At 37.6% G+C, this 27,325-nt stretch overlaps 1 protein-coding gene across 1 annotated transcript; it reads right to left on the bottom strand.

Annotated features, from left to right (window-relative positions):
• Window positions 1-120: 120 nt before the first annotated feature.
• Window positions 121-27,325, bottom strand: cpne2 (copine II). The gene is made up of 16 exons (XM_079874527.1): window positions 27,087-27,325; window positions 21,384-21,586; window positions 19,456-19,635; window positions 19,214-19,288; window positions 19,056-19,127; window positions 18,880-18,963; window positions 18,654-18,743; window positions 15,943-16,041; window positions 15,046-15,129; window positions 14,557-14,616; window positions 11,334-11,467; window positions 11,171-11,225; window positions 10,249-10,300; window positions 9,998-10,131; window positions 1,176-1,412; window positions 121-632 (listed from the first exon to the last, which is right to left on the bottom strand). The coding sequence occupies exons 2-16, from the start codon at window positions 21,555-21,557 to the stop codon at window positions 525-527; spliced, it is 1,638 nt and encodes a 545-aa protein (XP_079730653.1). The 5' UTR covers window positions 21,558-21,586; window positions 27,087-27,325; the 3' UTR covers window positions 121-524.

The raw sequence follows: 27,325 nt of genomic DNA, 5'->3' as shown, positions 1-27,325 counted from the left end.
ACACTTAGAAATAGTGTTACTTGAAGGTGTTGTTGTGACTCACTAACAACCTGCAGCTCTAATCCGTTCCCGAATCAATGCGTTTGTGCATCATGTGATGTGTGAGCCAGTCATTATTTTCTCAAATGAAATTTATTGACCTGAGTGGAACATAAACAACTGATAAAACTGTACAAAAATCAACAACACCACCTTGACCATGGCACCATACGCTTATCACTTAACACAAATCACTACATAAAAAGTACTCTTTAGCTTTCACTTCTCTTAAAACACAGAAAACGGTAGTATAAAGTTACATTCAGCAAAACACTGTTACATATTTTGTGATAGACACACAAATGGCCGTTGCAATTCAATCGATAATTCATCATACATATATATATTTATATATATAAACCAATAAATAAAAACACTTATGTACAGAAAAAACATGCACTTTATCCATTGAATTGGTCAAGGAGGGTTTGTAAACAGTTAGCAGGTTTTGGCAACATGCAGTGTGAACTTCAGGCTTCCGGCTCTTATTCCGGCATTGTGTTGCTAGGCGACAGGTTCCTCTGTTTGAAATACTGTGTGACCTGTTGCGGCAGCTCTGCCAATACGGATTTGGCTAAAGTTTCCTTCGGAGCCTGCGAGAACAACAAACACACGCAACGACATCATTGAGGATGCATATTTAAGTACAAGCTGGCAGTGGACACTTGTCGAAGAAATGGCAGACACGTTCGGTTGTGTGGCGGTGAATGTTGGCACTGTTTCCTCCCATATTCTCTCTAAGCTAAATGAATTTTAATTTCCTCTGAATGGAGCCCAAATGAGGCAGTGCTGCCCGTTCCCTCCTGCTGTTGAGGAAATCACATGGCCCACAGACCGCCTACTCGTACTCCTACTGAAGATTCTGTTTACATACGTGATCCAGTATTGGATTCACTTCAGAACAACAAGAAACTATCCAGAGGTCTGTGGCAACAGAAATATTGATTATATGCGTCAGCTAAAGCCTCTAGGTCAATTAATCTGCATAATATTGAGAGTTTAATGCTGCTGCTCGATAAAGACTTTTTGGCCCTGCATTGAGATGAGCATTGAATCATGCACCCAGTGACAATACCTTTATATAACTGAACCAGTGTAGAATCAAGAGATCAAGCGAGAGAGGGAATCGGACTCACGTTGCGAAAGTCCCTGAATGGGACGAACTGCACGATGTCTCGGACCGCCTCCTCTCCTGTGTAGGATCGCAGCACGCTGCTGTCTCCATCCAGAAACTCCATGGCGGTGAAGTCGGCATTGCCCACCCCGATGATAATGATGGACATGGGAAGCTTGGCGGCTTGCACTATAGCGTGACGTGTTTCGTCCATGTCGCTGATCACTCCGTCAGTAATAATCAGTAGTGTGAAGTATTGCTGCAAAAGAAGAAAGGGAAACTATAAAAGGAGCCTGTGGAAGGTCACTGTAAATGCAACTTTACGCTGTGCCACAAGGGTGCTCTGGGTGGCTGACAGAGTCAGGGCTCTAGACTGCAGCCAAATGTTCGCATTTAGTGATTTTTTTCTGTCGCTGCGACTAAATTTGTTAGAGGTCGCACTGGTGCCACCACCACATTGCCCAACTGATAAGAGCTGTCATTGGCAGCTCTTATCAGCGACAGGGGTGGGTGTTGTGAGGTTTTCGTGTGCAGCCGTCATAGGCAGCCGTGCACAAGCGCAAAACCTCACAACCCCACCCCTGATATAAATATCTTGGCATTGTACTGGACAACAAACTTAAATGGGACTCTTGGACTGATCTTTTGCACACTAAGACACAGCAAAGAATGTACTTCCTAAAGAAACTGTTTGTTTTTAATGTCAATAACAAAATGCTTCAGATGTTTTATACTGCTTTTATTGAAAGTGTTCTAACGTGCTGTATCATTTGTTGGTTCGGAAATGCCACACAAGCACAGAAAAACATAATTAGAAAAACAGTCACTACTGCTAGCAAGCTACTTGGGATAACATTACCAAGCATCGAATACATTTACAAGGACAGAATGTTGAAAAAAGCCAATAACATTGTATGCGATCACACACACCCATTAGCATCCCATTTTAATTTACTACCATCTAGGCGTCGTTTCTGCCCACCTCTTATGACCAAGAACAGATCTAAATTTTCTTTTGTACCACAAGCCATTAAGGCTTTAAATCAATTAAAATAAGTTATCTGTCCAGCTGGCATGGTTAGACCCAAGGGTGTATAGTATATTATAGTGTTTTTTAGTTTAGTGTATTTTAGTGTTTTGTAATGCATTGTATTGTTTGTGTCATATGTTTGTCATGTAGTGCCTTGCGACTGCGCCGCAAACCCAATTGCCCCACGGGGACAATAAAGTTCTTCTACTACTGTCGGTGATTGGTTGGAACACTATTTGTTTTGGTTTTGAGTGGTTGGTGAAACCAACTGTTTTTGTGTGCAGATCTCAGAGCCTAGGCTGCCTACAGAGACGCGTTTTTTTGACGGCATGCTTATGGGGCGGACAGCTAGCGGATCGTTAGGAAAGATTAGATGAATGTGATCATTTATGTTTGGGCCTGAAATCGCTGATACAACCTTTAAAGGGGACATATCATGCTAAATCCACTTTTTTAGCCCTTAAATGCATTTTGTTGTATATTTGGAGTGTTTAGAAGTACAGAAAAGTTGAAATTATTCTCTTCAGGTGCTTCGTTGATATCTTTATATTCTGTTTTGGCCTTATTTTTCAACCTGTTCAGATTTTTCTGTTATCTATGACGTTTTGTGAACTATTACGTCACAGTATTTGCAGCGGAACTGCCAAATAAGGACATTGACTTCCAGCTCAACACTTCGAGCAATCCGCCATTTTTATTTCTCGCTGGAATTTTGTAGTCCAAGCTAAAAGATGCAGAAGTTACGAGAGGGTAAGTTAAAATGTTCGGTTGTTAGATGTAGTAACCCACACACTTCATTACACCGTCTAGTGTAGATGAACTGCCGCGCTTGTGACAGGGCGCATGTTTAACTGAAAGAACGAGCAGAGAGAGAGAGACCCGGTCGCGCACGCACTCTCTCTCTCTTCGGAGCCAGGCGAAAGTGTAAACAAGACACCATCTCCAAACTAGACGCTGTCTTGCTCTCTCTCCCTCGCACATATTAATCAAAATAAATCGACACGGTGGTAAAAGGTCGGAAGACCAAAGTTTCATGTGTAAATACAGTAACACACCATTGCGATACATCCATATGAAGACGTTGTTCTGCAGGTTCGTCGTCTTCATTTTCATCTCGCTCCGGCTCCGACTCTGGCTCGAACATGTAAGGCTGGCTGGACAAGTCTTCCGTTGTTGACATTTTGTTAATAACGTGTGAATAAAAAGTTTCTGTGCCGCTAGATAATCGTATCTCTGCTATCAAACTACAAAAATGGCCGAACGGGGTGGAGTTGAACCGAGTGTCACCTCTGCATCCTGGAGAGGGGGCGGGGTATGAAGTGTCTCAATTGTATTTAAAGAGACCACACCAAAACGAGTTGCTCTCAGACGCACATCAGAAAAGGGGTAGAAAAGGGGCCTGTGGAGCTATAATAATGAGGAATTCAGACCCAAGCATTGCAGTTCCGCTTTATATAGACTACAAATGTATGATTTATATGTAAAAAGGAACGATTTAAAAGCATGATATGTCTCCTTTAAGGCCCAATTCAAAAGAGACATTTCTATGATTTTCTAGGCCAGACATGGAGTCCACGATGGTGCTCTGGGTAGTTGCCTAGGTGTTTGGGATAGTTGCTATGTGGCTGCTAAGGAACTTTGGGTTGTTGCTAAGCTGTTGCTAACATGTTCTAGGTGGTTTCTAGCAGGTTACTAAAGTGTACTGGGAGGTGTTTTGGGGGTTTACTTACCCAAGTCCAAAGTAAAAAAGTGCCATTTCTATGATTTTCTCTGCTCTAGACATGGAGTCCATTCTTAATATAAATGTTTTTTTGCCGTTTTTATCATCCGCCTGGTGAAAATCATATATACTGTATAATCGCTTAGAAGAGCCCAAGCTCAATGATTTGACGTTTTGAAAAACCTCTAACCCTTACTTATGAACAACAGTATTTAGCAAGAGCTGCTAATGACAGATATTTCATCTAGCCCCAAATCCGACAGTTTACCGTGAGATACAAAGAAAGAGTGAAGAAAAATAAGATACGTTTATGGGCTGTAATTCACAGCCCTCCCCCCACACAAAACAGGCAGACAGAAGCTGGAGTAGATGTGTGGAGGGATTTACGCTGTCACTTTCCCTCCCTCCTGCTCTCCGTGGCAGCTCTTCTCTGACAGTAACACTTAGCATGGAGCGCTGCCCGTCTCTCAAACCATAATTCATAGGCACAATACTTCAATACTTCCTCCAGGAGTCCAGCCTAACTACACACTCTCTGAAAGAAGAAAGTTGGATCTGCCACAGCAAAAAGTTACACTTAGGAACTGGGGCTTTAGAGGCCAATCTAAAAGCTAATTGGCCTTAAATTTAGCTGGTGATGTGACCTGAATAATCATACCACACAGGAAATTGTTCTTTATTTTTCACTGTGGTGAGCCGAGATAAAAAATATAGTATTTACCACAGTACACACTCTTGTGGACAACTAATCTTTGAGTCAAGTGCCTCCAAATAGCGTTGCATAATAAAACATCATGCTAAAGTGTTCCCTCGCTTGCTCTAAAAAATACTGAATGCTGTCTATGGCATAATAGTGGAGATTACTAAGGCAAGTACCCAGAGCACACTACCATCATGGTGGCGATTTTTGAACAGGCAAGTACCACTTATATATTCCTAAAAATTCATAAATATGGATTATGCAAGAGATCACTGAATATTAGGGGTGTAACGGTACACAAACATGGCGGTTCGGTACGTACCTCGGTATTGAAGTCACGGTTCAGTATGGGTTCGGTAGGCTACAGCAGGAGCAAATTTATTTAAACATACCTTAAATAGGATAATTAAGACATTACTAACAGGTTAAGTAAATAGAATAAATATAGTGCATATACAAATTGCTTCTCTCTAGAGTTAATTTCTCTAGTGAACTAACCTGCTGTCATCACTAAATACCTGAGGTAAATGTAATGCTACGTGAGATATTATACTCAAGCTGTTTTATTGTATCTTTCCGCAGTTGAAACACTGGTTGAGAGATGTAAACATCAATCATAGTATCTTCTTCCTCTTCTGCGTTTTTTACTGGTAGCAAACAGCGTTGCATTGCCGCGCGCCCCCTTCTGGATTGGAGTGTGGATCGCCTGTGACTGAATGTATTTGTCGTGCGATACGTACCGTACCGTACGGTACGGGACGAATACGGTACATGTACCGTTACACCCCTACAGAATATTATTACCAAGAAGGCAACATAAACAGTGGACATTCATCTGAAACAGAAGAAATCCAAGACCGTGCCCTCTTCCCTTAGATGTATTATGACCAAATGAGCAGTACATTCATGCGTAAGGGAACAAGGGACGAGGCTGTGCCCCCTGCCCTAACAGCCATACTGTATTGCTGAGACACTGTGGGCAACGCTTCCTGTAGACACTGTGTTAACAGTCCTAAATATACTCACTCAGAACATAACGAAGTCACACAAGCTGTCTTATCACTTATCATCCAAATAACAAACTAAAAACCCCAAGATAATGCAGGAAACACGTTGGCACACAATCCTAATTCGTTTGGATTCCCTAACCTTTACAAAGACACTGTTTGGACAGGCTTAAACACAGTTATCCGCTGGCTGCTGGGCTTCTTGCGGTCCCTGCCCAGCGTCACCAGCAGTGGACTGTGTATGACAGCGACCTCTTCCTCCCTGCTGTGGCCTATGAAGTCTGGGCTTTTGATGTGCTATAACAGACAGGCTCATTAGCGTCTCATTACACAGAGCAGAGACGCACACGCCGCTTAATTGAACATTTACAGACACATATAATTGATTGATTGCCTCATAAAATGTTCTAGCACAAAATTTACACACCCGTAATGCAGCACTTACAAAACCACTTTCTTGATCTGGAAACCATTCTCTGGAAGTTTCTTCATCAGCTTCAAATTTCTAAAATATGTCCCTTGGCCATTTAGTTGTAGTGGAAACAAATAATGACTGGCACACTTGAGGAGCTCACAAAACCCATTCTGCTTTAAGAGACGCTGCAAGCCCACAGCACTATCTTCCTCCTACTGCATTAAGGCTCTATTCTTCTCTATCTCTCTTCACTACCCATTTTTATCTTTTAGAGGTGGCAGGGTGCAATTAGGGATAGAAAGCGCTCTAGGCTCTCCTGAAGGAGGTTAAATAATAACTAACTATTAAGTTTTCCTTCCAGGCCAAGCATTTGGTTAAGTGTAAGTACAGCACTGTGTTCAGCTCATGATCAGCCACCAGAGGAACTGCCTGCACTCATCTCAGGTTATAGTTTTGATTGACATGATGTTTTTATTGAGCACCAGGAGAGATGGCGCTATGTAAATTACATATTTCATTGGCTGTCATTGTTTTATTTTAATTTATTTTAACCCTGTAAGCAGCTGAGTCGTTTTAGAGGTGCATTTGTTATTCATTACATAAAACATTTTGGGTGAATCCCAAGAAAACATGCCCAGGTCTCATTTCGCCCCCAAATTCAGATGAGAAAAATAATTGTTTTGCTGAAAGAGTCAAGACAATGAATATTTTTCTCAAACTCTTCATAAGCATTTTGACATTCTACTTTTCTGTAAATATTAATAATTAACTTGTGGATTATTATGATTATATTCTCATGCTGCAAAAAATATACAATATAATATAATTTATATAAATTTTATTTTTAAAATAAAAAAAGAATATATATATATATATATATATATATATATATATATATTATAATTTATGCTTTTATATATATACAGTGTGTGTGTGTATATATATATATATATATAAACAGTATATACTGTGTATATATATATATATATATATATATATATATATATATATATATATATATATATATATATATACACACACACACTGCTTATATATATATAATTTATGTATACTATTATATAATTCTATGAAATGTATAGTAATTTATTACAATGATTTTTAAATAAAGGCCTTAAATAAAGGTACAATGTATGTACACTGTAAAAAATAATATGATTTTATATGATAATATGATGAAATGATAATATGATAATATGATGAAATGTTATGACAACATATGTTTTTACATTGCTTTAACTCACCAAATTAAGTTAAGCAATTTTCAACTGTTTTTTATAAGTTAAAGAAGATTCAATTAATTTTAAGTCAGTTTAATGAAATTTAAGTTCAAATTACTTAAATATTCCATAAATGGAAAAATTACATAAATGTATACCATGATATGTAAACACTTAACAATTTGAAAATAATTTAAACAGTATTCATTTTATATTATTATAAAGATTGTGTGTGTGTGTGTGTGTGTGTGTGTGTGTGTGTGTTGTGTGTGTGTGTGTGTGTGTGTTGTGTGTGTGTGTTGTGTGTGTGTGTGTGTGTGTGTGTGTGTGTGTGTGTGTGTGTGTGTGTGTGTGTGTGTGTGTGTGTGTGTGTGTGTGTGTGTGTGTTTGCAATGAAAAAATGCTTGTACTTCAGAGGCTTCATGTGAGTCACCCTTTTATTGGATAAAAAATCTAATTTCGACTTATTTAAACATTTCATTTTTAGAAATATAAATGTTCTAATCAAGTCTGGAGCACATTTGTGTGCCATGCCAATCGTCGGTATGATGACTGCACTGGCATTCTGTGTAGCTTTGTTCCCTCGCAACAACTAAAAAGCGTCGCTCCGCTCTCCTTCTCCTCTGAAGCTGGCCTTGCTGCTGGCCTTTACACAGAACAGACCTGAGGGTGCAGCCTCATTAGTCATTAAAACCCAAGAACAACTGGGGAAAAAGAGAGAGCATTTGTTCGCTGAATCTACTTCTATAAATAGCTCTAATTGAAAAGGGATTTTAATGGTTGTTTTCCACAGGGCTGATAATAAGAGCAGGAGAAATTGTGTGCACTGTGCTGTTCAAAGCCCCTCAACACACTTTGAACTAACAACCAAAGGCACATTTTGTGAGTGTCTTTTATGGAGCAATTAGGCTCTGCTGAGCCAGGGTCAGTCCTGTTGCCTATTACGACAGCAAACAACCACACAGGCACGCCCATCCCACACACACAACACCGGCAAGACTGGAAAACTGACTTCTTTTCCATCTGCATACACAACCTCTCTATGAATACAAATGCAGAAACATGGCTAAGATTTTTTAATGTTTTTGAAAGAAATCTCTTATGCTCACCAATTGATCTATTTGATTGATAATACTGTTAAAACACTAATAAAAGTACTGTTTTCTATTTGAATGTATTTAATATATTTTAAAATGTTATTTATTCCTGTGATGGCTTAGCATAATTTTAATTTCAGTCTTCAGTGTCACATGATCCTTCAGAAATCATTCTAATATGCTGATTTGCTGCTCAAAAAAACATTTATTCAGTGTTCATCAATGTTAATAATATTTGGGCTGCTTAATATTTTTGTGGCTTTTTTTTCAGGATTCTTTGATAAATAGAAACTTCAAAAGAACAGCACTTATTTGAAATTTATGAGGGGGATTTGTTTTTTTACCAACCTTTTGAACGGTATAATAAAAGTGCATGGTGACTAGAGGCTGTCAAGCTCCTGAAAGGACATAAAACGTACCATAAAAGTCGTTGCTCAAAATTGTTACTCAAATTTGGCATGTCAGTAACAAAATGTGAGATTTGAGTGCTGAAGTTTTGTTCTTCTTCTATGATGCATATTTTGAACTTGACACTCACTGCCCCCTTTATTTCATTGTATGGAGAGGAAAAACAGCCAGTACATTCAGCTTAACTTCGCCTTTTGTACTCCAAACCTAAGAAAGTCATACAATATTGCGATGACATGAGGGGGAGTAAATGATGACAGAATTTCCATTATTGTATGTACTTCTCCTTGAGTACAGTGAAGCAAAACAGTCAATTTAACAGTAAAATAGTCTGTGCTGCAGATAAAGTGAGAGTTGATTAGGTTCGTGATTAATTCAAAATTGCAAGCTTAGAATCAGCTAGAGCCAGTAGGCACTTGCAGAGCCACAGTTGAGGCTGAAGCAAATTTTGCACACGCTAACAGGAAGTTAACAGACTGAGCTAAACTTCACAAGTGGAAAGCTGTGGGAACACCCTGCCTAATGAAATACAGACACATTGTGCTCTTGCAGAAGAGGGTGAGCCCTAGTCTGCCCGCTTGTACCTCGCTCAAATGTTGCACATATCTAAGAAACCGAGGAGTTTCACAGTTTCCACTCGACGTCTGAGGGGGAACACAGAGTAGTACTGTTCTTCTCTAAGTGGAGAGATTTATGAAAAGTGTGTGTGGATCCACTCCAGTGTTTCCTCATAGTCTTATGGGCCAAGTTGACAAAAGTAATGGGATGTAATGAGTCTAATGATCCTTTTAAATGGAGACTTGTTGTCCGGCACTACTCTTGAGGACAAGCCTTTTTGTTCATTTAACGAGTGGCCATTAACTGTTCAACTGCTAAACAGTGACAGCAGGCAAAATGCATGAGACAGTCATTTGCTTTTGCATTTAAAACATTTAGCAGATGCTCTCATCCAGAGGGATTTCCAAAGTGCTTTAGCTTCACATGTGAGACTGCCATGGCCAACAGATGGCAAGCGTTTCAGACAGTTATCTGATAAATCCATAATTTATTCAATGTACAAGTTATCATACAATCCATCCAAACAAGCTAAATGTACTTCCAAAACAGTAAATATGAAGTCCATCCAAGCAATGAATGGTTTCTAGCACAAGACTAGCTTAACCAACTAGACTTCCTTCCTACTTTCACTGCAGAAAAACCATGCTCCTCCTGAACTTTTAGGTACTTACTGCGGCAGTGTCCTGCTGGAGGGCCTGGGTAGCGAAGCGGGCCACGTGGTTGATGATGGGGGAAAAGTTGGTGGGTCCATAGAAGCGAATGTGAGGCAGGGAGTTGGAATAAGCTTCAACGATCCCCTCCACACCTGCATGCATATAAAACACCATCATTTAAGCTACTGTAACTCTACACATCAACTTTATCCTGTCTCTACAGGCATGGACAATACGTTATTTGAAAATACGATGTTTGTGAGCCTCACCTGAGCAGAAGGGGTTTGTGGGGTTAAAGTTGATTGCAAATTCATGGGATACCTGGAATACAAAGAGAAAAAGAACAACGATAAGAGTAGCTGAAAAAAAAGCACTTTTAATATATATTTATGATAAATACTACTATTCAAAAGTTTGTGGTCACTAAGATCTTTTAAAAGAAGTCTCTAATGCTCACCCAGAATACATTTATTTGATTAAAAATACAGTAATACTGGTAAATATTATTACAATTTTAACTTTCTATTTGAATATATTTTAAAATGTACCAACTACTTCAGTCTTTAATGTTTTATAATCCTTCAGAAATCATTCTAAGATGCTGATTTGATGCTCAAAAAACATTTTTTACTATTATATAAATAGTTTCTTATAAAAACTATTTTATGTAAATTCGGCTTATTACAGAAGTGAACAATTTCTATTGATCACGACAGCAGTTATTCATCAAATGATGATCAAATGATGGAGAAGAATGTTATTACTGAGAATATACAAGAAGTGTCAAAGATAAGTGCACTTTTGGTATCATTTGCATACTTCCTTTCAGTGAATTGGGTGCTAATACAAACGCAACGTGTGCAAGTAAACGGCGCTATCGGCGGGTGCAATTTATTCCTTGTGAAATGCCCCCCTCAGACTTCCTTGTATTCACTTCAGCGCCATGGCAACGCAGATGGGATGACAGTTGTATAATCACTAGGATATGTGAGTATTATTCATTTTTCTTTATCTACCTCTTCTCTGTCTTGCACTTCACACTCTTGTTTCCATTTCACAGTTCCGAAGCATTAGCAGGCTTTCACATTCAATTCCATTTGATTATTTAAAAGGGCAACTAGTATGAGATGCACAAAAATAAACATGCGAAAATAAATTTACATTGACAAAATTACGGACAATCTTTCTTACCTTCCAGTCGGGTGGGAGTTGAGCCCCGAATCCAAGTGCAGGAAACATTTTGTCCCTGTGGACATGAAGTGTGAAGGAGAAGTGTGATTTTACCAGACACTGCTTTTGTGGCCATATGTAGACCTTTAAATTGTGTTTTTTTATTAAAAGCACTGTTACATACGTGTCATAGTCTTGGATGATCTGGCCTACAGCCCAGATGGCGGACAGATATTCGTTGCTGCCCATTGGGTTGATATAATGCAGAGATGACGGCTCCCTGGGGTTTCCATTGGACGCTGTGAAGTCGATGCCAACCTGGAGAAACACACATCCACAATGTAATACGGTAATGTCATGTGTGCCAATTGGGCTGGTCTATAAAAAAAGACAAGCAGCTGTTAGTACGATGCATTTCATAAGCTTTTCCCTCAGTTAGTGGGGCATCAAAGCTCCTAGCTAAAGGCGATGTTGTTATCACCGAGGGAGGTTGAACCGTCAGATCTGCTCAAGCTGAGATCTGATAGCTCTCTCCTATGGCAGTCATGAACCAGGAGACATGTTCTCTGACTACATGCTTACAAGAAACATTTACCAGTGCAGAGAGACCAGTGTCTAACCTTCACACTTGCTAGAGCACACCTAACCACTGGATGAACACTCCCCCTGGGGCTGAAAACAGATTAATGAAGGAAAGGAAAGGGAAGAGAGTGGTAATGATAGGGCGAAGGGGAATAGGAGGTGACAGAATGAGGGTGCCCTTTCTTGTAGTCATCCTCACATTGCCTGTCATGGCCTCCGGGTGACTGAGCTGTGAAGTTTAGCACATGAGTATAAACCAAAGTGATGTCTACTATATTTTCTCTGGTGTGGCTGTTACAACTGTTAACTTCACATTTTCCATTTCTTTGTGAGAGTACCTTTCTTGCAATAGATAAATATGGAATATACTATACGCCCTTCACAGTATATAAATTCTGTCGTCATTAACTCTCCCTCATTTGAAATCTGCTGTCACTTTAAGACCAAATGCACAGATCTAATATACTGACAAGCATTCGATTACTTTCCCAACTGTTTATGTTCACTTAAGACATAACTGAATGCGTTTAAGTGAAAACTCCCCAAGACGGACATTCAGACATTCATTTTTTGTGTGTATTTTTCCGTTTAAGCACACACCAGAAGCCTAAAGTAGCCTATTCTTGTCCATGCGCACACAGAAAGCCGCTTACGCTTTTTAACTCCTTTTTAGAATCGAGCAAGTCCGGCATGAGACTGATTACAACAGTCACATTACATGATTTGGCTGATTTGGATGTTACGTAGGAAAGGCGACAGCGCACCACTTTGAATGCGGCATTGTGTTTTCATAATCGTTAAAACTAAAATTCTATTAATCACAGCCATAGGCATTATATCATCTTTGAGAGCAAGGGGGCCTCCTGGTGGTTCGGGGCCCCTACGCAACTTGAGTACTTGCGTATAGGGGGGACCGGCACTGCCTCCTAGCCTGGTCCTACCAGACTCTCGAACATTTCATTTGTACAGAGAGTCTGGCCACTCTCCATTGACAAGCGTTAACTTCCTTGAAGGCGGGTACTCTGTTGAAGTTTAAAACTATTGGATCTGCCACTCTGGATCTTCCATAACCAAACGCTAACGTTTGGTCGTGATGTAACCCTACAACTCAAACTAGCGCACAACCTCAACGTCATCGTTTTCTGTTCGCTGATTGGACCGGTAAAAATTTGGCCGGAGAAAACCCACGAAATATAACGCAAACCCAGACGAAGTACTGAAAGAAATTGAAAATTGAGCGGAAGTACGTAGGAGGGCGAAGCCAGGCTAACTGCCTCCACCATCACACCATAAATGACAGAATTTTCATTTTTGGATGAACTTTTTGTTTAAAAAGAAGCAGAGCTTAAAATGAGTTATAGCCTAGTGACCGCAACTAACAAACTACATTTTTTGATTTCTATTTCAAAATGAACAAAAATAACCTGCAGGCCTTCTCTCAAGAATTGTGCGATTTTCTGGCCTACCGTGAGTAAAATCCTAAAAGCCTCAATATAAAGAGAAAACATTGCTTCTGAATGCTGAATTCAGGAGTGTTTGCCCAATGTTGAACCCTGATCTCGACTGCCTTTATAAAGATGCTGTGAGGAGCACTCGGTAAACAGCTGCACTGAAGCTGCACAAGAACTGAAAACTGAGATCACAGCTGCAGCTCTGAAGAAAAGCACTGGAAAAATTAGAGACAGATAACCTTTGAACTGTCTATATTTAAAGCTTAAAGAGACAGTTCATCCAAAAATTTAAATTTTGCCATCAGTTACTTAATCTAAGTAGTGATGTCTGATTCATGAACAAATCCTTCTTTTTTTGAGGAATCTTTTTTTTCACTGAATCATTTGTTTCAGTTCACAAATCCTGAATGATTCATTCATGAATCAAACTGATCCGTTCTCAACTCAATAACTAACCGCTCACTTGAGGGTTGAGTGAGCTAATAAAACTATCTTATGGTTACAGAACACTGTATTGACCACTTTTATGATGCTTTGACTTCCTTTTTGAAGCTCGAAATGACCAGTCCCTGTTTAATATTATTGTATGGAAAATTGTATTTTTTGTGTGTGTTTTTTTTACAGAAAACAGAAAATCATACAGGTTTAGTATAATATAAAAGTGAATAAAAAGTTGACAATATTTTCTTGTTCGGATGAAGTAATCCTTTAAAAGCTAGATAAATATTTTTAAATAATAATAATCTATACAGAAACTGCACTACTGGTGAAATCTGCATGGTAAGGCCTTATCATAATCTGTATGGCAACAAACAACCGTGTATCACGCAAACAAAATATCGAAATCACTTTCCTTTGTTCAGAGGCTCACACAGCTTCTCTCGATTTCTCTCCCTCTCTCTTCTTTTTTTTTTACATCCCCCTGTCTCTCTGTCTTTAGTTTCAAATGAGAGACATGAACCTCTACACTGCAGCACACTGTAACTATAGCAACCTGTGAATTTCACTCACTTTCTGTATCATTTCTTACCAATCACACTGGTGAAGGCAATTGAGTCACATAAAGGAACCATATATAGAGCCTGCTCAACTGGACAGTGTATACGTAAAGAAAAAGGCTTCAACAAATTTGACTTTAACCATCATTTGCTCAAAATTCAGTGATCAAATGGATCCACCATACAAATCTGACTCTTCTCGACCTTCTTGATTGCATTCTGCCATTGTGCTCAGTGACAGAATATATTTTCGAAATCATCTGCATACAAATGATGTTATTGCATTCTGCATGCATGAACCCCCCTCCCCTCAAAAACTGTGACAAATAAAAAAACAACAGCCAATTAATTCCAGAGGTGACGTTATCATACTCACAGTAAACATGAGCTGACAGCCACCCAGAATGTAGTCCAGGAACGAGTAGTTTCTCGTAATCTAACAAAGGAACAATACATCTTATATTCACATAAATATAGCACGTAACAACCCTTTGACATTCCCTTAAGCTAAAGGTTGAAAAATGGTTAAGTTCAAATAGAGATTTAGTGAGAACCACTGAGTCATATTCTGTTTTAATGCCTGAATCCATCAGTAGAGGTGATTCAAATGTGACGGTGCAGGACTGACAGGTGTTTTGTGCTGATATTAATACATGTTATTTAAAGGGGATTTAGCACTATTAAACTAATCTGTCCTTACAGCGAAGCCACAATTAAAGGCCTTTTATTTGTAATATAAATGTAATTAAATAAGCCAGAACAAGGAAGGTGCTTTAATGTGCAAGCAGAATGTATTTAATACCGCTTTTTTTGTTGCCTGTGCGTAGCGAATGTGTGAAATTGCTTTCCCTTTTTATTTACTTACCTTGCATGACTTCACAATTATGATCCCAGAGTTTTTGTAGCTCTTTTTCTTCTGTTTTTTGGGATTAATGCATTCAAACTCAACCTGTAAACAGAGAGCAGTGTTATTGTCCACTTTAAATCATTTCTATTTTGTGTGGTGTGTGTGTATGTGTGTGTGTGTGTGTGTATATATATATATATATATATATATATATATATATATATATATATAACATTTAAATATATACTGTATATATAATGTTATTTTAAGGTCTTCCTTAAGCAAATTTGAGACATAAAATTTAGATATTGCTGTATAGAAGCAACCATACAGCAACATTGCCTATTCTGAAAAGATAATACAAGTATCAGCATCATCTGTGAATTCTAGGGTGAGCATTCGAGTGAAATGTGAACACCGAGGGGTAACAACCACTGCGGGCGGGCACTCGATGCCTTTACAACATGGCACAGAATTCATCATATCTCTAAGCTAAGGCTGTGCAACAGAATGTCAGCACCTGAAACCAGTGAAAGGATGTTAATTAGTACACTTACTCTTTCTCCAGGAGAACATTTACGCATGTTCTGCCTAAGTGTGACTGGCAACACACAATGCTTGTTCTGGTAAACAAGGCAGCGGTAAAATAAGAGCGATTTGCATCTCAAAAGAGCCAGTTATACACTCTTCTGTTTCTCCCTCCCACCTCTTTTCTCCTTCTCTCTCTGTCTCTCCCTCTCTCACTCACTAATTCTCAGCTTCATTATGCCAGATAATGAGGCATAGCTAGTACTCACATAGTATTCTGGTGCAAGAGTGGCAGGCATTAATGTGAGCCAAGCTTTACTTCACGCATTTAGTTCCTACATTCTGGAAATTATGATTCTCTACAGTGTTAATTGAAGGCAAGCCCACCTCTATTGCGTTCTGTGCTTCGCTCATCTTGTTAGCGGTGGTCTGAAACTCGCCGATGAAGTCATGGCCTCCGTCGTTGTCGTAATCGTAGCACAGCACCTGTGACATCACACAGTTATTGCGAGTTGTGACACGTATGAACATGTGAAAGGGAAGGGAGGCTGTTAAACTAATTTGTAGAATTAATTCTGGGTCATCAGGGTGAGATAAGACATGAGACAAGAGACAATCTTGACAGCAAGCAATCATCATGCTTTTTTGTTGTATGAAAAAGAGCAGCTTTGACATTTTGTTACAGCAGAAAAATTTCAATTTTTAGTGTAACAAATTATCTTCTAATGCTGCGATTTGATTGGATATAATAATTAATAAAATAATGGTCTCTTTTGCTCATCAAGGCTGCATTTATTTGATCCAAATGTCACGGTTTTGTTTTTGGGTTTGTTCACGTCATGTTTCCTTGTCTGTCATGTGATCCTTTGTAAGTCATGTGATCCTGCCATGTGTTCCCTTGTCTGATGTGTCACGTTGTCATTGGTTCATTGTTTCACTGTTCACAGGTGTCCCTTGTCTAGTCATTAGTCTTGTGTGTATTTAAGCCCTCATGTTTGCCATGTGTCTTTGTCAAGTATTGTTTCCTGTAACCACTGTTGTGAGTCTTTTTCATGTTCATGCGTTGGTTGTTGTTTCATGTTTTGTTTTAGTTATAATAAACTGCACTTGGGTTCTCAATTACACTTGCCTCCAGTGGATCACTGTAAAACAGTAATATTGTGAATTATTTTTGCAATTTAATTTAACTGTTTTATATTTAATATATTTTAAAATGTAATTTTTTTTCTCTGATGGCAAAGCTGAATTTTCAGCAATCGGTACTCCATTCTTCAGTGTCACATGATCCTTCAGAAATCATTCTAATAAGTTGATTTGATTAAATGTTTCTTATTATTATCAATGTTGAAAACAGTTGTGCTGCTTAATATAATATAATGGACCGAATTGGGAAAAGGGGCGTTCAAGTATGCGGCCCCCAGCGCTTGGAATCAGCTGCAAAACTATAAAATATATACAAAAAATATAAATGCAAAATATTGCAATGGCTTCATACAACTTCATATAAGTTGCACTTCGCGTATCTATGATATCAGAACATGAGGACGTGATTCCATCAGAATTTTCTACAGTCTGTCAAGGTACAACTGTGGAAACCACTCAGATGCTCCCTCCAGTGCACCAGAGTATGGAGATTTACCCGTATTAGCTGATAATTCTGATTATGTTCAAGATGGACATGCACATTTCTATCATAGCCCTCCTCTGAGAAAACCTAGCGATACGTTTTTTCAATCTCATCTGAAATGATCAGTGTTGGGGGTAACGCATTACAAGTAACATGCATAACGCATTCAGATTACTTTTTTGATGTTACAAGTAAAGTAATGTGTTACAAGTAACATGCATTACCTAATCAGATTACTTTTTGATCTAACAAGTAATTAACTACAAGTAATGTGCATTACCTAATCAGATTACTTTTTGATGTAACGAGTAAAGAAACGCATTACAAGTAACATGCATTATGTAATCAGATTACTTTTTGATGTTATGAGTAAAAAAACGCATTACAATAACGCACATTACATAATCAGATTACTTTTTGATGTTATGAGAAAGGAAACGCATTACAAGTAACATGCATTATGTAATCAGATTACTTTTTGATGTTATGAGTAAAGAAACGCATTAAAAGTAACATGCATTACGTAATCAGATTACTTTTTGATGTTATTAGTAAAAAAACGCATTACAATAACATGCATTATAAAATCAGATTACTTTTTGATCTAACAAGTAAAGTAATGCATTACAAGTGTTATACATTATGTAATCACATGACTTTTTTCGATGTCAATGAAAATTACATTCTAATAATACAAATACATTTATTTACAGTAGAAAAAGTCAATGCATATTAAGTTTTTAAGTTTTAAATTTCAAAAACAATATTCACATTATAATTATGAATTGTAGCTGAAATATAGCCATTGCATGCATGACGTCCACTACAGTGGACATGTGATTAATCAGAGTTTTCTCTCAATCTAAAAGCAAATCTTGGAAAATTTTACTGTGATATGACTCATTAGATATTGCTTTATGCTGCAATATTTTTTTTACCTACAAGAGTCTCCTAGGATAGAAGGAATGGGTGGATATTCTGGAGCAACTTGGCATGTCTGACTGACCCTTGGCCATCTTGGTTTGGAGGGGGAAAAAATCGAAACACAAAGGCTTGCCACTTGGTTGCAATTTATAGGATGATGCACCAGGGTCCAATGAAGAGATTGATGTGCAACTTTGCCATAAAAACCCGTGCAAATTCAAGAAAATGCTTTTTTAATAGCTGTCCACTGTAGTGACCACTATGCGTGAAAGGGTTAAATTACCTTTAAACGACATGGATATTATACTTAATATTATATATTATGGATCGACATGGAGGCTACACAAACACAATAATAATAATAATATTTTTGTAGTATTATATTATATAATTTATGTAGCATTATAAATGTCTTTACTGTCACTTATGTGATTTCTGACAAAGAAAAACAGCTTTTTTCACCTATAATAATAATCTAATTTGTAAAGCTTCAAATAATGTTTTGTACTAGATAGCATAATATGTACTTAATATATAAACCACAAACCTTGATGTTTCTGTCCACATCTCCATTACAAAGTGAGATTAGAGGCACAGTGAAAGGCTTCCATACAGGATCCAAAGTGTTCTTAATGACCTGAAGTCACACACACAAATGGCTATTATTTTCAATAACACAGGCTGAACCACAAGCTTAACATCTGATAAAACTGTAGAACAAAATTGTATATAAATGAGAGTATCAGCAACATAGAGTCTATTTAGCATCTTACCTCTGTTCTGTGAACCATCATCCATTTTCCATCATCCCCTTGTTTGTGAAATTCTAAATAGGGGTCTGATTTACCGAAAAAGTCCTGAAAAACAGCCACAAACAAAAATATCATCATCTTCTATCGCTGAGTGCTTTTTAAAGTGCTTGAATGGTTATCACAACCTCTTAACTCACCTTTTTATCTAGCTTCCTCCCACACATGGTTAGGGTGATTATTCTGTTGTCGGATAACTCCTGGGCTGTTATCTAGACAAAACGGAGCATATCGTGATGCTCTAGTACGAACTCTATCAATGCATATGTCTGTTATGGTGTGTTATGTGGTGTCTTACTGTGATGGCCCCCTTCCCTGCTGGCTTGCCATTAGCCAGAATCAGTGGTCGATGTAGCTTCTTATTTGACACAATCTAAAACAGAACAGATGGCCCGATAAATGCACAAGTAGAAGCGATACAGAGAGCTAATTTATCATAACTAAGATCATAAAATCTTAAGATTATCCAATTATTGTGGTGTGAAACAGCATACAGCAGATTGATCTGGAAGCCGGTAAAATATGTTAGTGTTACCGTACCACTCCCAATGTGCAGGTGAACTCGCCCAGAAAGTCGTGTTCGTAAAGCTGACTGCTGCACTTGTCCTCATCAAACATGGCAAATTTGAGTTTCTGGACCTCCTCAAAGTGGTAATCCACTTGGAATTTCACACCAAATACTGGATTCAGGTTGTTCACGGCCGTCTCTGTTCGGGCCAGCTGAAATGACATATACAAATACAGGTGATTATCAGAATTTACACCAACTTATAGAGCAACTTTTTGCAACACATTATGTGTCTTTCAGTGGTGTAATACAAATATGTGGATCTCTGCTAATAAGTCATCCTGAAATCAAAATTGACCATTCTTATTTTTTTGAGTGCTGCAGTGTTTTTTTTTATATAAATGACTTTTATAAATGATTTTTTAAATTCATGTGCACTTGTAATTTTTTATCAAAAACGTCAACACCCTCTCCACCTCGAATCTAAATATCCTTCACAAATCACAACTGAACTGACTGCAAACTGGAATTCAGGTCTGCCTCCGTTTAGTTAGCAATGCTTAACTCCCTACGATCCAATCAGTTCCAGAGGAAGAAATCCAGTCATCCACTCTACATTTCGTTTCACTCGGATATACATCACAATAGGGAAGAAAAGGCTATCTCAACTTCCGCTTCATGCCGACTTTAAGTGAAAAGAGATTGAAATGCTAAAAGTTAATTATAGCTCAATATATCAGGTTGGCTGATTAATTTACCAATATTCTCAAGTCATATCTCACTCCATAATCAAATCAAACACTTTTTATGCATAAAAAATAAAATGATTTTTTGGGGGATTGTAACATTATTTTCATGAACATTTCAAAGTTCTAAAAAAATTTTTGTAAATTGTTTTTGTAATCATTTGTAATGCTTTGTTGTCATTTATTTTTTAATATGTAATTCCCATTACTGACCATTAATATATTCTCATTACTGTAGCAGAGTAATAAAATATTAGTGTAATAAAAATATTAACTTCAAGGCAGCATAAATTAATGACAGCACAACAGTATATATTTATATAGAAAAATATATGGTCACACTTTAGATTATGGTCCAATTCTCACTATTAACTATGACTTTTGCCTGAATAAACTCCTAATTACTGCTTATTAATAGTTAGTACGGTAGTTGTTAAGTTTAGGTATGGGGTAGGATTAAGGGATGCAGAATAAGGCATTAACATGTGCTTTATAATGACTAATAAACAACCAATATTCTAGTAATATGCATGCTAATTAGCAATTAGTTAATAGTGAGAACTGTGTTACCAAATATACTTATATGCAATATATTATTAAATACTACAGTAATAAGAATTTAATTATTTTGCATTATGGATGATCACTACTATACTGCTGTACAGATCATGAGAACATGAAAGAGAGCTAGGGCAGCGTTTTTGTTTAATATTTAGCGTTCTAAATTCCTGAACGCATCATGTTCTAAAATGCATTTAACCAAGCAGTTTTATTCTAAACACATTCCTTTGTTTGTCCCCGGTGTTTCCATGGCTACAGTGTACCGTGTAAGAGTGATTTCATGAACTGGCTTGCCCTACCGACCGGCAGCACTGGCCTGCGATGACCGGACCGCTGAGGGCATGGTCCTGTAGAGACTGTACAGGACACGTGTGCTCACTGCAACCTATTTTCCTCTTTGGTTCATGTTTTTATTATATTTTGCTTCCTACATGCCAGCTATTTCAGCTTCTATGCTTCCAACTTGGGGCTTTTTGTCCCCTAAGATATCTCTAACACTCCCAATTCCATCTTCTGTTCTTTAATATTCGCAAGTCAATCTTCTCTCTTCATTCTATCTCTAACTACACCAGATTTGATAAAAGGTTAACCAAAATAACTCCACTATTCTGTGAAGGTAAGGTGGAAAATGAACATATTTCATCACTCCTCACCTCCACCCAGTTGCCATCCACATCATGGAAAAGAACACAGAAAGGGTCAGACTTGGATGCCACGTCACGGTCCAGCAGGTTGGAGCCGCAAACGGAGAGCTCTACCTTTGTGATGCAGTGCTGGGTCCCAATGGCAGGACCCGCGTCGGGGCCCGAGGCCAGAGTATGGGCCATGGAGATGAGAGTACCTCCTCTCCCACACCCTGGGGGCAACAAAACACTATTTCAATTCTCACTATAACTTCTTACATACTCATTTGAAAAGTATTATTCATTCAGAAAACATAACCTGAAAATAAACGAGACGTTTTTGAACATTTTAAACAAGAAAATACTACGACATAAAACTGATAGGAAATATTAAGTATTAGAATAATAAATAAATAATATTAATTCAATTAAATAATATTAAGATACTGTACTATGTCTAGGACATTTAAATAAGCAAATTTGACACTAAGCATGTTTTTTAATAACAGGTCAGGTCTTCCAGCCAGGTTAAACAATTTTTCAAATCAACGTTTTTCTCTCAAATTATTATGTTATTCTGATATAACAAGCATTTTGACCAGTGGTCTCAGACTTTAGAAATTCACTGTATGTCTAAAAAGCAATACTGCCAAAACTTTAATAATCAAAACTTTGCTGAAAAAACAGTTGTGCAGAATCTACTACATGCCTTCTTTAGCTAGTAAAATTACTTTTATTATTATTCAAAAAACTTGATTTACTTGATTATCCATGCATCATTTTAAGACAAAAAAATCACAAATATGTAAAAGTAACAAATATGATACCTCAGGCTTTTGAGTAACATTTATATGAATCAACATTGTATTGCATTGCATTTTATGTTTTGTCCCCCACAATAATAAAAAAAATCTACAAAGCTTTGATAATAAAACTAAGCATTCAAATATTTTCTTACTAAGATATTGGGAGATATAGATTATTTATCTGCATTTGAAGTCAGTTTTCAGCTATAATGTTAAAAAGATCTCATTGATTTACATTATAAGCTATCAGAACTTTTTGGCCATATGAATATTATTAACTGCAGCAAATTGCATATTTTGCTCAATTCTGGGCCTCATCAGAATAAAAATGAGGTGTTTTTTTCCACTTCAAGTATGAGCTTCAAATTCTCCTACTATAAGCCATAAAACCTGATGTATCAAATAAAATACTCAACAAAGAAACATATGCATTTTTTAGATTTTAGTTTTTTTTTTTTTTACTATTATTCTATATGTCAGGCTTTACAGGGTTAAAAAAAAGAAAATTAAACGGTAAAATGGAAAAATATATTATAAGGATACTAGAACCTTGTAAATAAATGAATAACACAGTATTGTTTGCCCTTTTCTGACAGAAATGACTTGGCCACACGTCTGAGACAGGGATGCCTGAGTTCATGGTGCCCTGACAAACAAATCCTCAAATAATCACTAAACATGAAAACACTATGATTTCCACACGCATCAATGCACGCAAACACTCGCGCACACAGAACACGAGCCTCACGCCAGGACATGAGGAATACAGCGAGGGCTCTTGTTGCTTAGATACTGATGTACCACTGTCTCTTTCAGTGTTAATGTCATAAACCACAATTAGGCTGCGACCACCATAGACAAAGCATGAGTGAAAATGACTTCACAATCATGTTACAATACATCACCTGTAGCACGACGATTTATCATGTTAACAAGAGGTACTAGTTCATCCAAGTTAGTACTGTGCATAATTTCCAGTCGCAAAAAAAAGTATATTTAAAAAATGTCAACTTATGTAAACTTTCTTCCAAAAAGCAAAAATCTTGGTTACAGTGAGGCACTGTACAATGGAAGTAAATGGGGCTAATCCATAAACATGAACATGCTCACCGTTTCAGACATGTAGACACAAGACAAACAAAACCTGTATTAATATGATTTTAGAGAGAAAAAAATTATAATATTAACCCTCCAAAATTTTGTCCAATTCACATCCATTGTAAGTACCTCACCATACCTTCAATGTTTGCTTTAAAAAAAAAGAAAATTAGGGGGGAAATCCATTGTGGACAAACATCTTACACACTAAATTATAAACAATGGAAACATGTCTTGATAAGCTGGGAGATAAGACGAAAACTCACCTAAGTTTCCATCCCAAAACGGCATCTTTGCGTTTGTAATGATTGTTCGGATTCTAAATGTACTCTGTATTCAAATAACCATTATATAGTGCAGCGGTGTTGGTAACCATTCCCAGAATAATGACACGTTCCACATGACCGTGAGGTCATGGAAAAAGATACACAGTCTCAACTAAATCTCATTCAAGAAATTGCACAACCGGATGAGACACATGCAGTACGTCCAGCGTCAGAAACACTCCACAAATGATTAACCCTCCTCTTAACCTTGCTTCCTAATATAATCGCTGTTGTCAGGACCAATGTCCATAAATCATCGTCTTATCCTGACATGATCCCGCCGTTTGAGGTCAAAATGGCAACACATATCCAAGATGACTTAACCTCTAAGTGATCATCAACTCAACCCTTCATCACTTATCTCCAAGATGCAGTGCCAGATCATACACAGCTCGACATTAACGAGTGGAAAACAAGTGTAGGGCTATAATCAAATATGGAGTATGCTGTTATGATTTTATTAACCATTACAATGATTATATTGCTCACACTGAAGTCATAATAAGTAATGCGGACTGTAGAAATAAAATAAATATTGCATATTTCATTGTTGGATCATGAAAAACATCAGACTGCACTGCTAATAGCATCTATGAGATATCCGGCCAGTTTATTAGATACACCATGCTAGAACTGCGCTGGACCCCCTTTTGCCTTCAGAACTGCCTTAATTCTTCATGGCACAGATTCAACAAGGTGCTGGAAACATTCCTCTGAGATTTTAGTCCATATTGACATGAGCATCACGCAGTTTCAGCAGATTTGTCCAACACATGCCAAAGCTGCTCTACTGGATTGAGATCTGGTGACTGTGGAAGCCATTTGAGTATAGTGAACTCATTGTCATGTTCAAGAAACCAGTTTGACATGATCTGAGCTTTGTGACATGGTGCGTTATCCTGCTGGAAGTAGCCACCAGAAAATAAAGGGATGGACATGGTCAGCAACAATACTCAGGTAGACTGGTGTTTAAACAATGCTCAATTGGTACTAAGGGGCCCAAAGTGAGTCAAGAAAATATCCTTCTAACCATTACACCACCAGCAGCCTGAACCAAGGCAGGATGGATCCATGCTTTCATGTTGTTTATGCCAAATTCTGACCCTACCATCTGAATGTTGCAGCAGAAATTGAAACTCATAAGACCAGGCAATGTTTTTTCCAAACTTATATTGTCCAATTTGGGTGAACGCATGTGAATTGTAGCTTTAGTTTCCTGTTCTTATCTGACAGGATTGTGTTCTTCTGCTACTGTAGTCCATCGGCTTCAAGGTTCGATGTATTGTGAGTTTGGCCCATTCTCTGTAAACCCTAGAGATGGTTGTTGTGTGAAAATCCCAGTAGCTCTGCAGTTTATGATATACTCAGACCAGCCAGTCTGGCATTAACAGCCATGCCACGCTCAAAGCCCCTCAAATCACCTTTCTTCCCTATTCTGATGCTCAGCTTGAACTTCAGCAGATCGTCTTGACCAGGGATGGGCAACTTCGGTCCTGGAGGGCCACTGTCCTACAGAGTTTAGCTCCAACCCTGAAAAAAATCACCTGCCTGTAACTTTCTAGTAATCCTGAGGACCTTGATTAGCTTGTTCAGGTGTGTTTGATTAGGGTTGGAGCTAAACTCTGTAGGACATTGGCCCTCCAGGACCGAACTTGCCCATCTTGACCATGTCCACATGCACTGAGATGCTCCCATGCGATTGGCAGAAAGATATTTGTACCCAATAAAGTGGCCAGTAAGTATATATTATTATATTATACTATGATGCTATGTTATGTTATGTTATGTTATATGTTATGTTATGTTACAGAGGGAAAAAATGACATAAGATATTTCAACTCCTGTCTTGACCGTGTAAGTAAATGCAGTAAGTTTGATATAAATGTGAAATAATAACTGAAAGAGATTCGACATAATTATACACTGTTTACTTGTAAACATATAGTTCATCATCACAGGTTTGTTTGGACAAACTTTTTTGCTAAAACAAAAAAAATTTTTATGGAATAATTAATATAAACGCTTTACCAAAAATATGAGCGTCTCTTCTGCTTTGTCTCATAGACTTCCTTGGTAAGTGAATTACAGTAGAAACAATTTTAGTTTGTTTTTGTGAACTGAGGAGGTAATTGCAAGCTTCACTTGTATTAAATCCTAAACATTCCCTCAAAGGAAGAAGAGAAGTAACCCATAGACACAACCTTTGTTTGCAGTGTATGTCATTTATTTTGCAACACTCCAAAAATAACAGTGATTTAACCTGACTTCCTGTGTTTGTGTGACAAACCTCCAGACATAGACCACCATAAATCGCACATCGAGACTTTCCATTCAATGGACTTTTACAATTACAATGCATTATCTTCATGGTTCATAGGATTAAAATGTGCAAGCTAGCAGCACAGAGGAAGATCTAAAGTAGCCTATCTGATGTCAATTCACACTTCAATTTGTTCTTTAATGTCTAAGTAAATTCTCTTATTAATATTAATTGTAAGTTTGCTTTTTGTGATTAATTTGTTTACTAAAAACTGATTAATTTTTATTATTTTTTGTCAATTAAATGTCAATTTAATGGTAAATGTCAATAGTATTCAAGCATGTGACTGTGTTACAGTTTAAGCATCACCCTTTTGCTCAACTGTCCAACCAAATATTCACTAAAAGATTACAAAGGGCAACATCCTGTTTACTCTATGATAAGGTGTTGAGCCATGCAGTTGAGGGGAAAAAAGTGTATAATGGCTGACTGAGAACAATATGAATGGAGGTTGTGGCAGTCTACTCTACATGCAGTTAAAAATTCTCCAACTGAAGAAAAAAAAAACTTGGGTAAATGAAACAGCAACTAAATCAATGAAGTGCTGCTCTTTTTGGGGGGGCTGGATCTAAGTTATTCTAAATTACATTAAAAATGCAATCCTTCAAAGAGAACTTGCATACACTTCTTCTATGATGAGCATGGAAAGGCTTGAAAAACAATTGCGAGCATAAGTAGACAAAGTGTTTTATTGCTATTTCTTTTGTTTTAAAATATTATTAGTATTTTAGAAATACAAGTATTAAACGGGTACGAGATGGTTACACAACCTGACATTTTTAGATTCATTAAATCTATCAACAGGATTAGAGTGAATGAAGCTAAACTGGGCGACCTTTGGCATTGGGAATTGCCTTTTATATCTGAATTCACCCTTCAAAGATGACATTTGTATGAACTTGGCAACAGTATTTTTAAGAGTTCTCATTTTTTATCATCTTGGTAACGCTTGTTTGACGCAATTATCTCAAAATGTTCAGAGTTGTCTTTGGTTGTTCTGATGGATTTGTAATGGCATACTTATTATTCGACATTGTGGCTTGTCAGTTTGTTGTTTTCTTACACCGGAACTCTTTATGCTTATATTACTTCCTTTCACACGTTAAAATGTAACAAACCCTGCGTGTCTGTGAATCGAAATGATTACTTCACGAAGTCACTGTATAACTCAATAATAACTCACCTCTCGAAGCTCTCGCGCAATACGCAACCTACTTTTCTTCAGCGTCTTCTGTCGTTATTTCTACTGTTGGTGGCAGCAACTCTGCGTGTCAAAAGGATTGTGGGTTGATTGCATTATCCAGCCAAAAAAAAAAAAAAAGAAGAAGATCCCAATGCATATATCAGAAGGTAAACGGCGTTAAAGAAGAAAGCGCTTCGCCCAGTTAAAGCGCGCGCAGACTCCAGAGTCGCGCGCTCAAT

Source organism: Squalius cephalus (assembly GCF_949319135.1).
Source record: "Squalius cephalus genome assembly, chromosome: 6".
Classification (NCBI taxonomy): domain Eukaryota; kingdom Metazoa; phylum Chordata; class Actinopteri; order Cypriniformes; family Leuciscidae; genus Squalius; species Squalius cephalus.
Note: the sequence above shows the minus strand (reverse complement) of the source record. Positions and strands in the feature narration are given on the sequence as shown.

Coding starts and splice junctions, on each gene's coding strand:
- cpne2 (XM_079874527.1), bottom strand. CDS start 21,557: ATGGCCCATACTCTGGCCTCGGGCCCCGACGCGGGTCCTGCCATTGGG. Junction 19,636..21,383: donor TGGATGGCAACTGGGTGGAG/GTGAGGAGTGAT, acceptor ATGTCATTTCAG/CTGGCCCGAACAGAGACGGC. Junction 18,964..19,055: donor GGAGGAAGCTAGATAAAAAG/GTGAGTTAAGAG, acceptor GCTGTTTTTCAG/GACTTTTTCGGTAAATCAGA.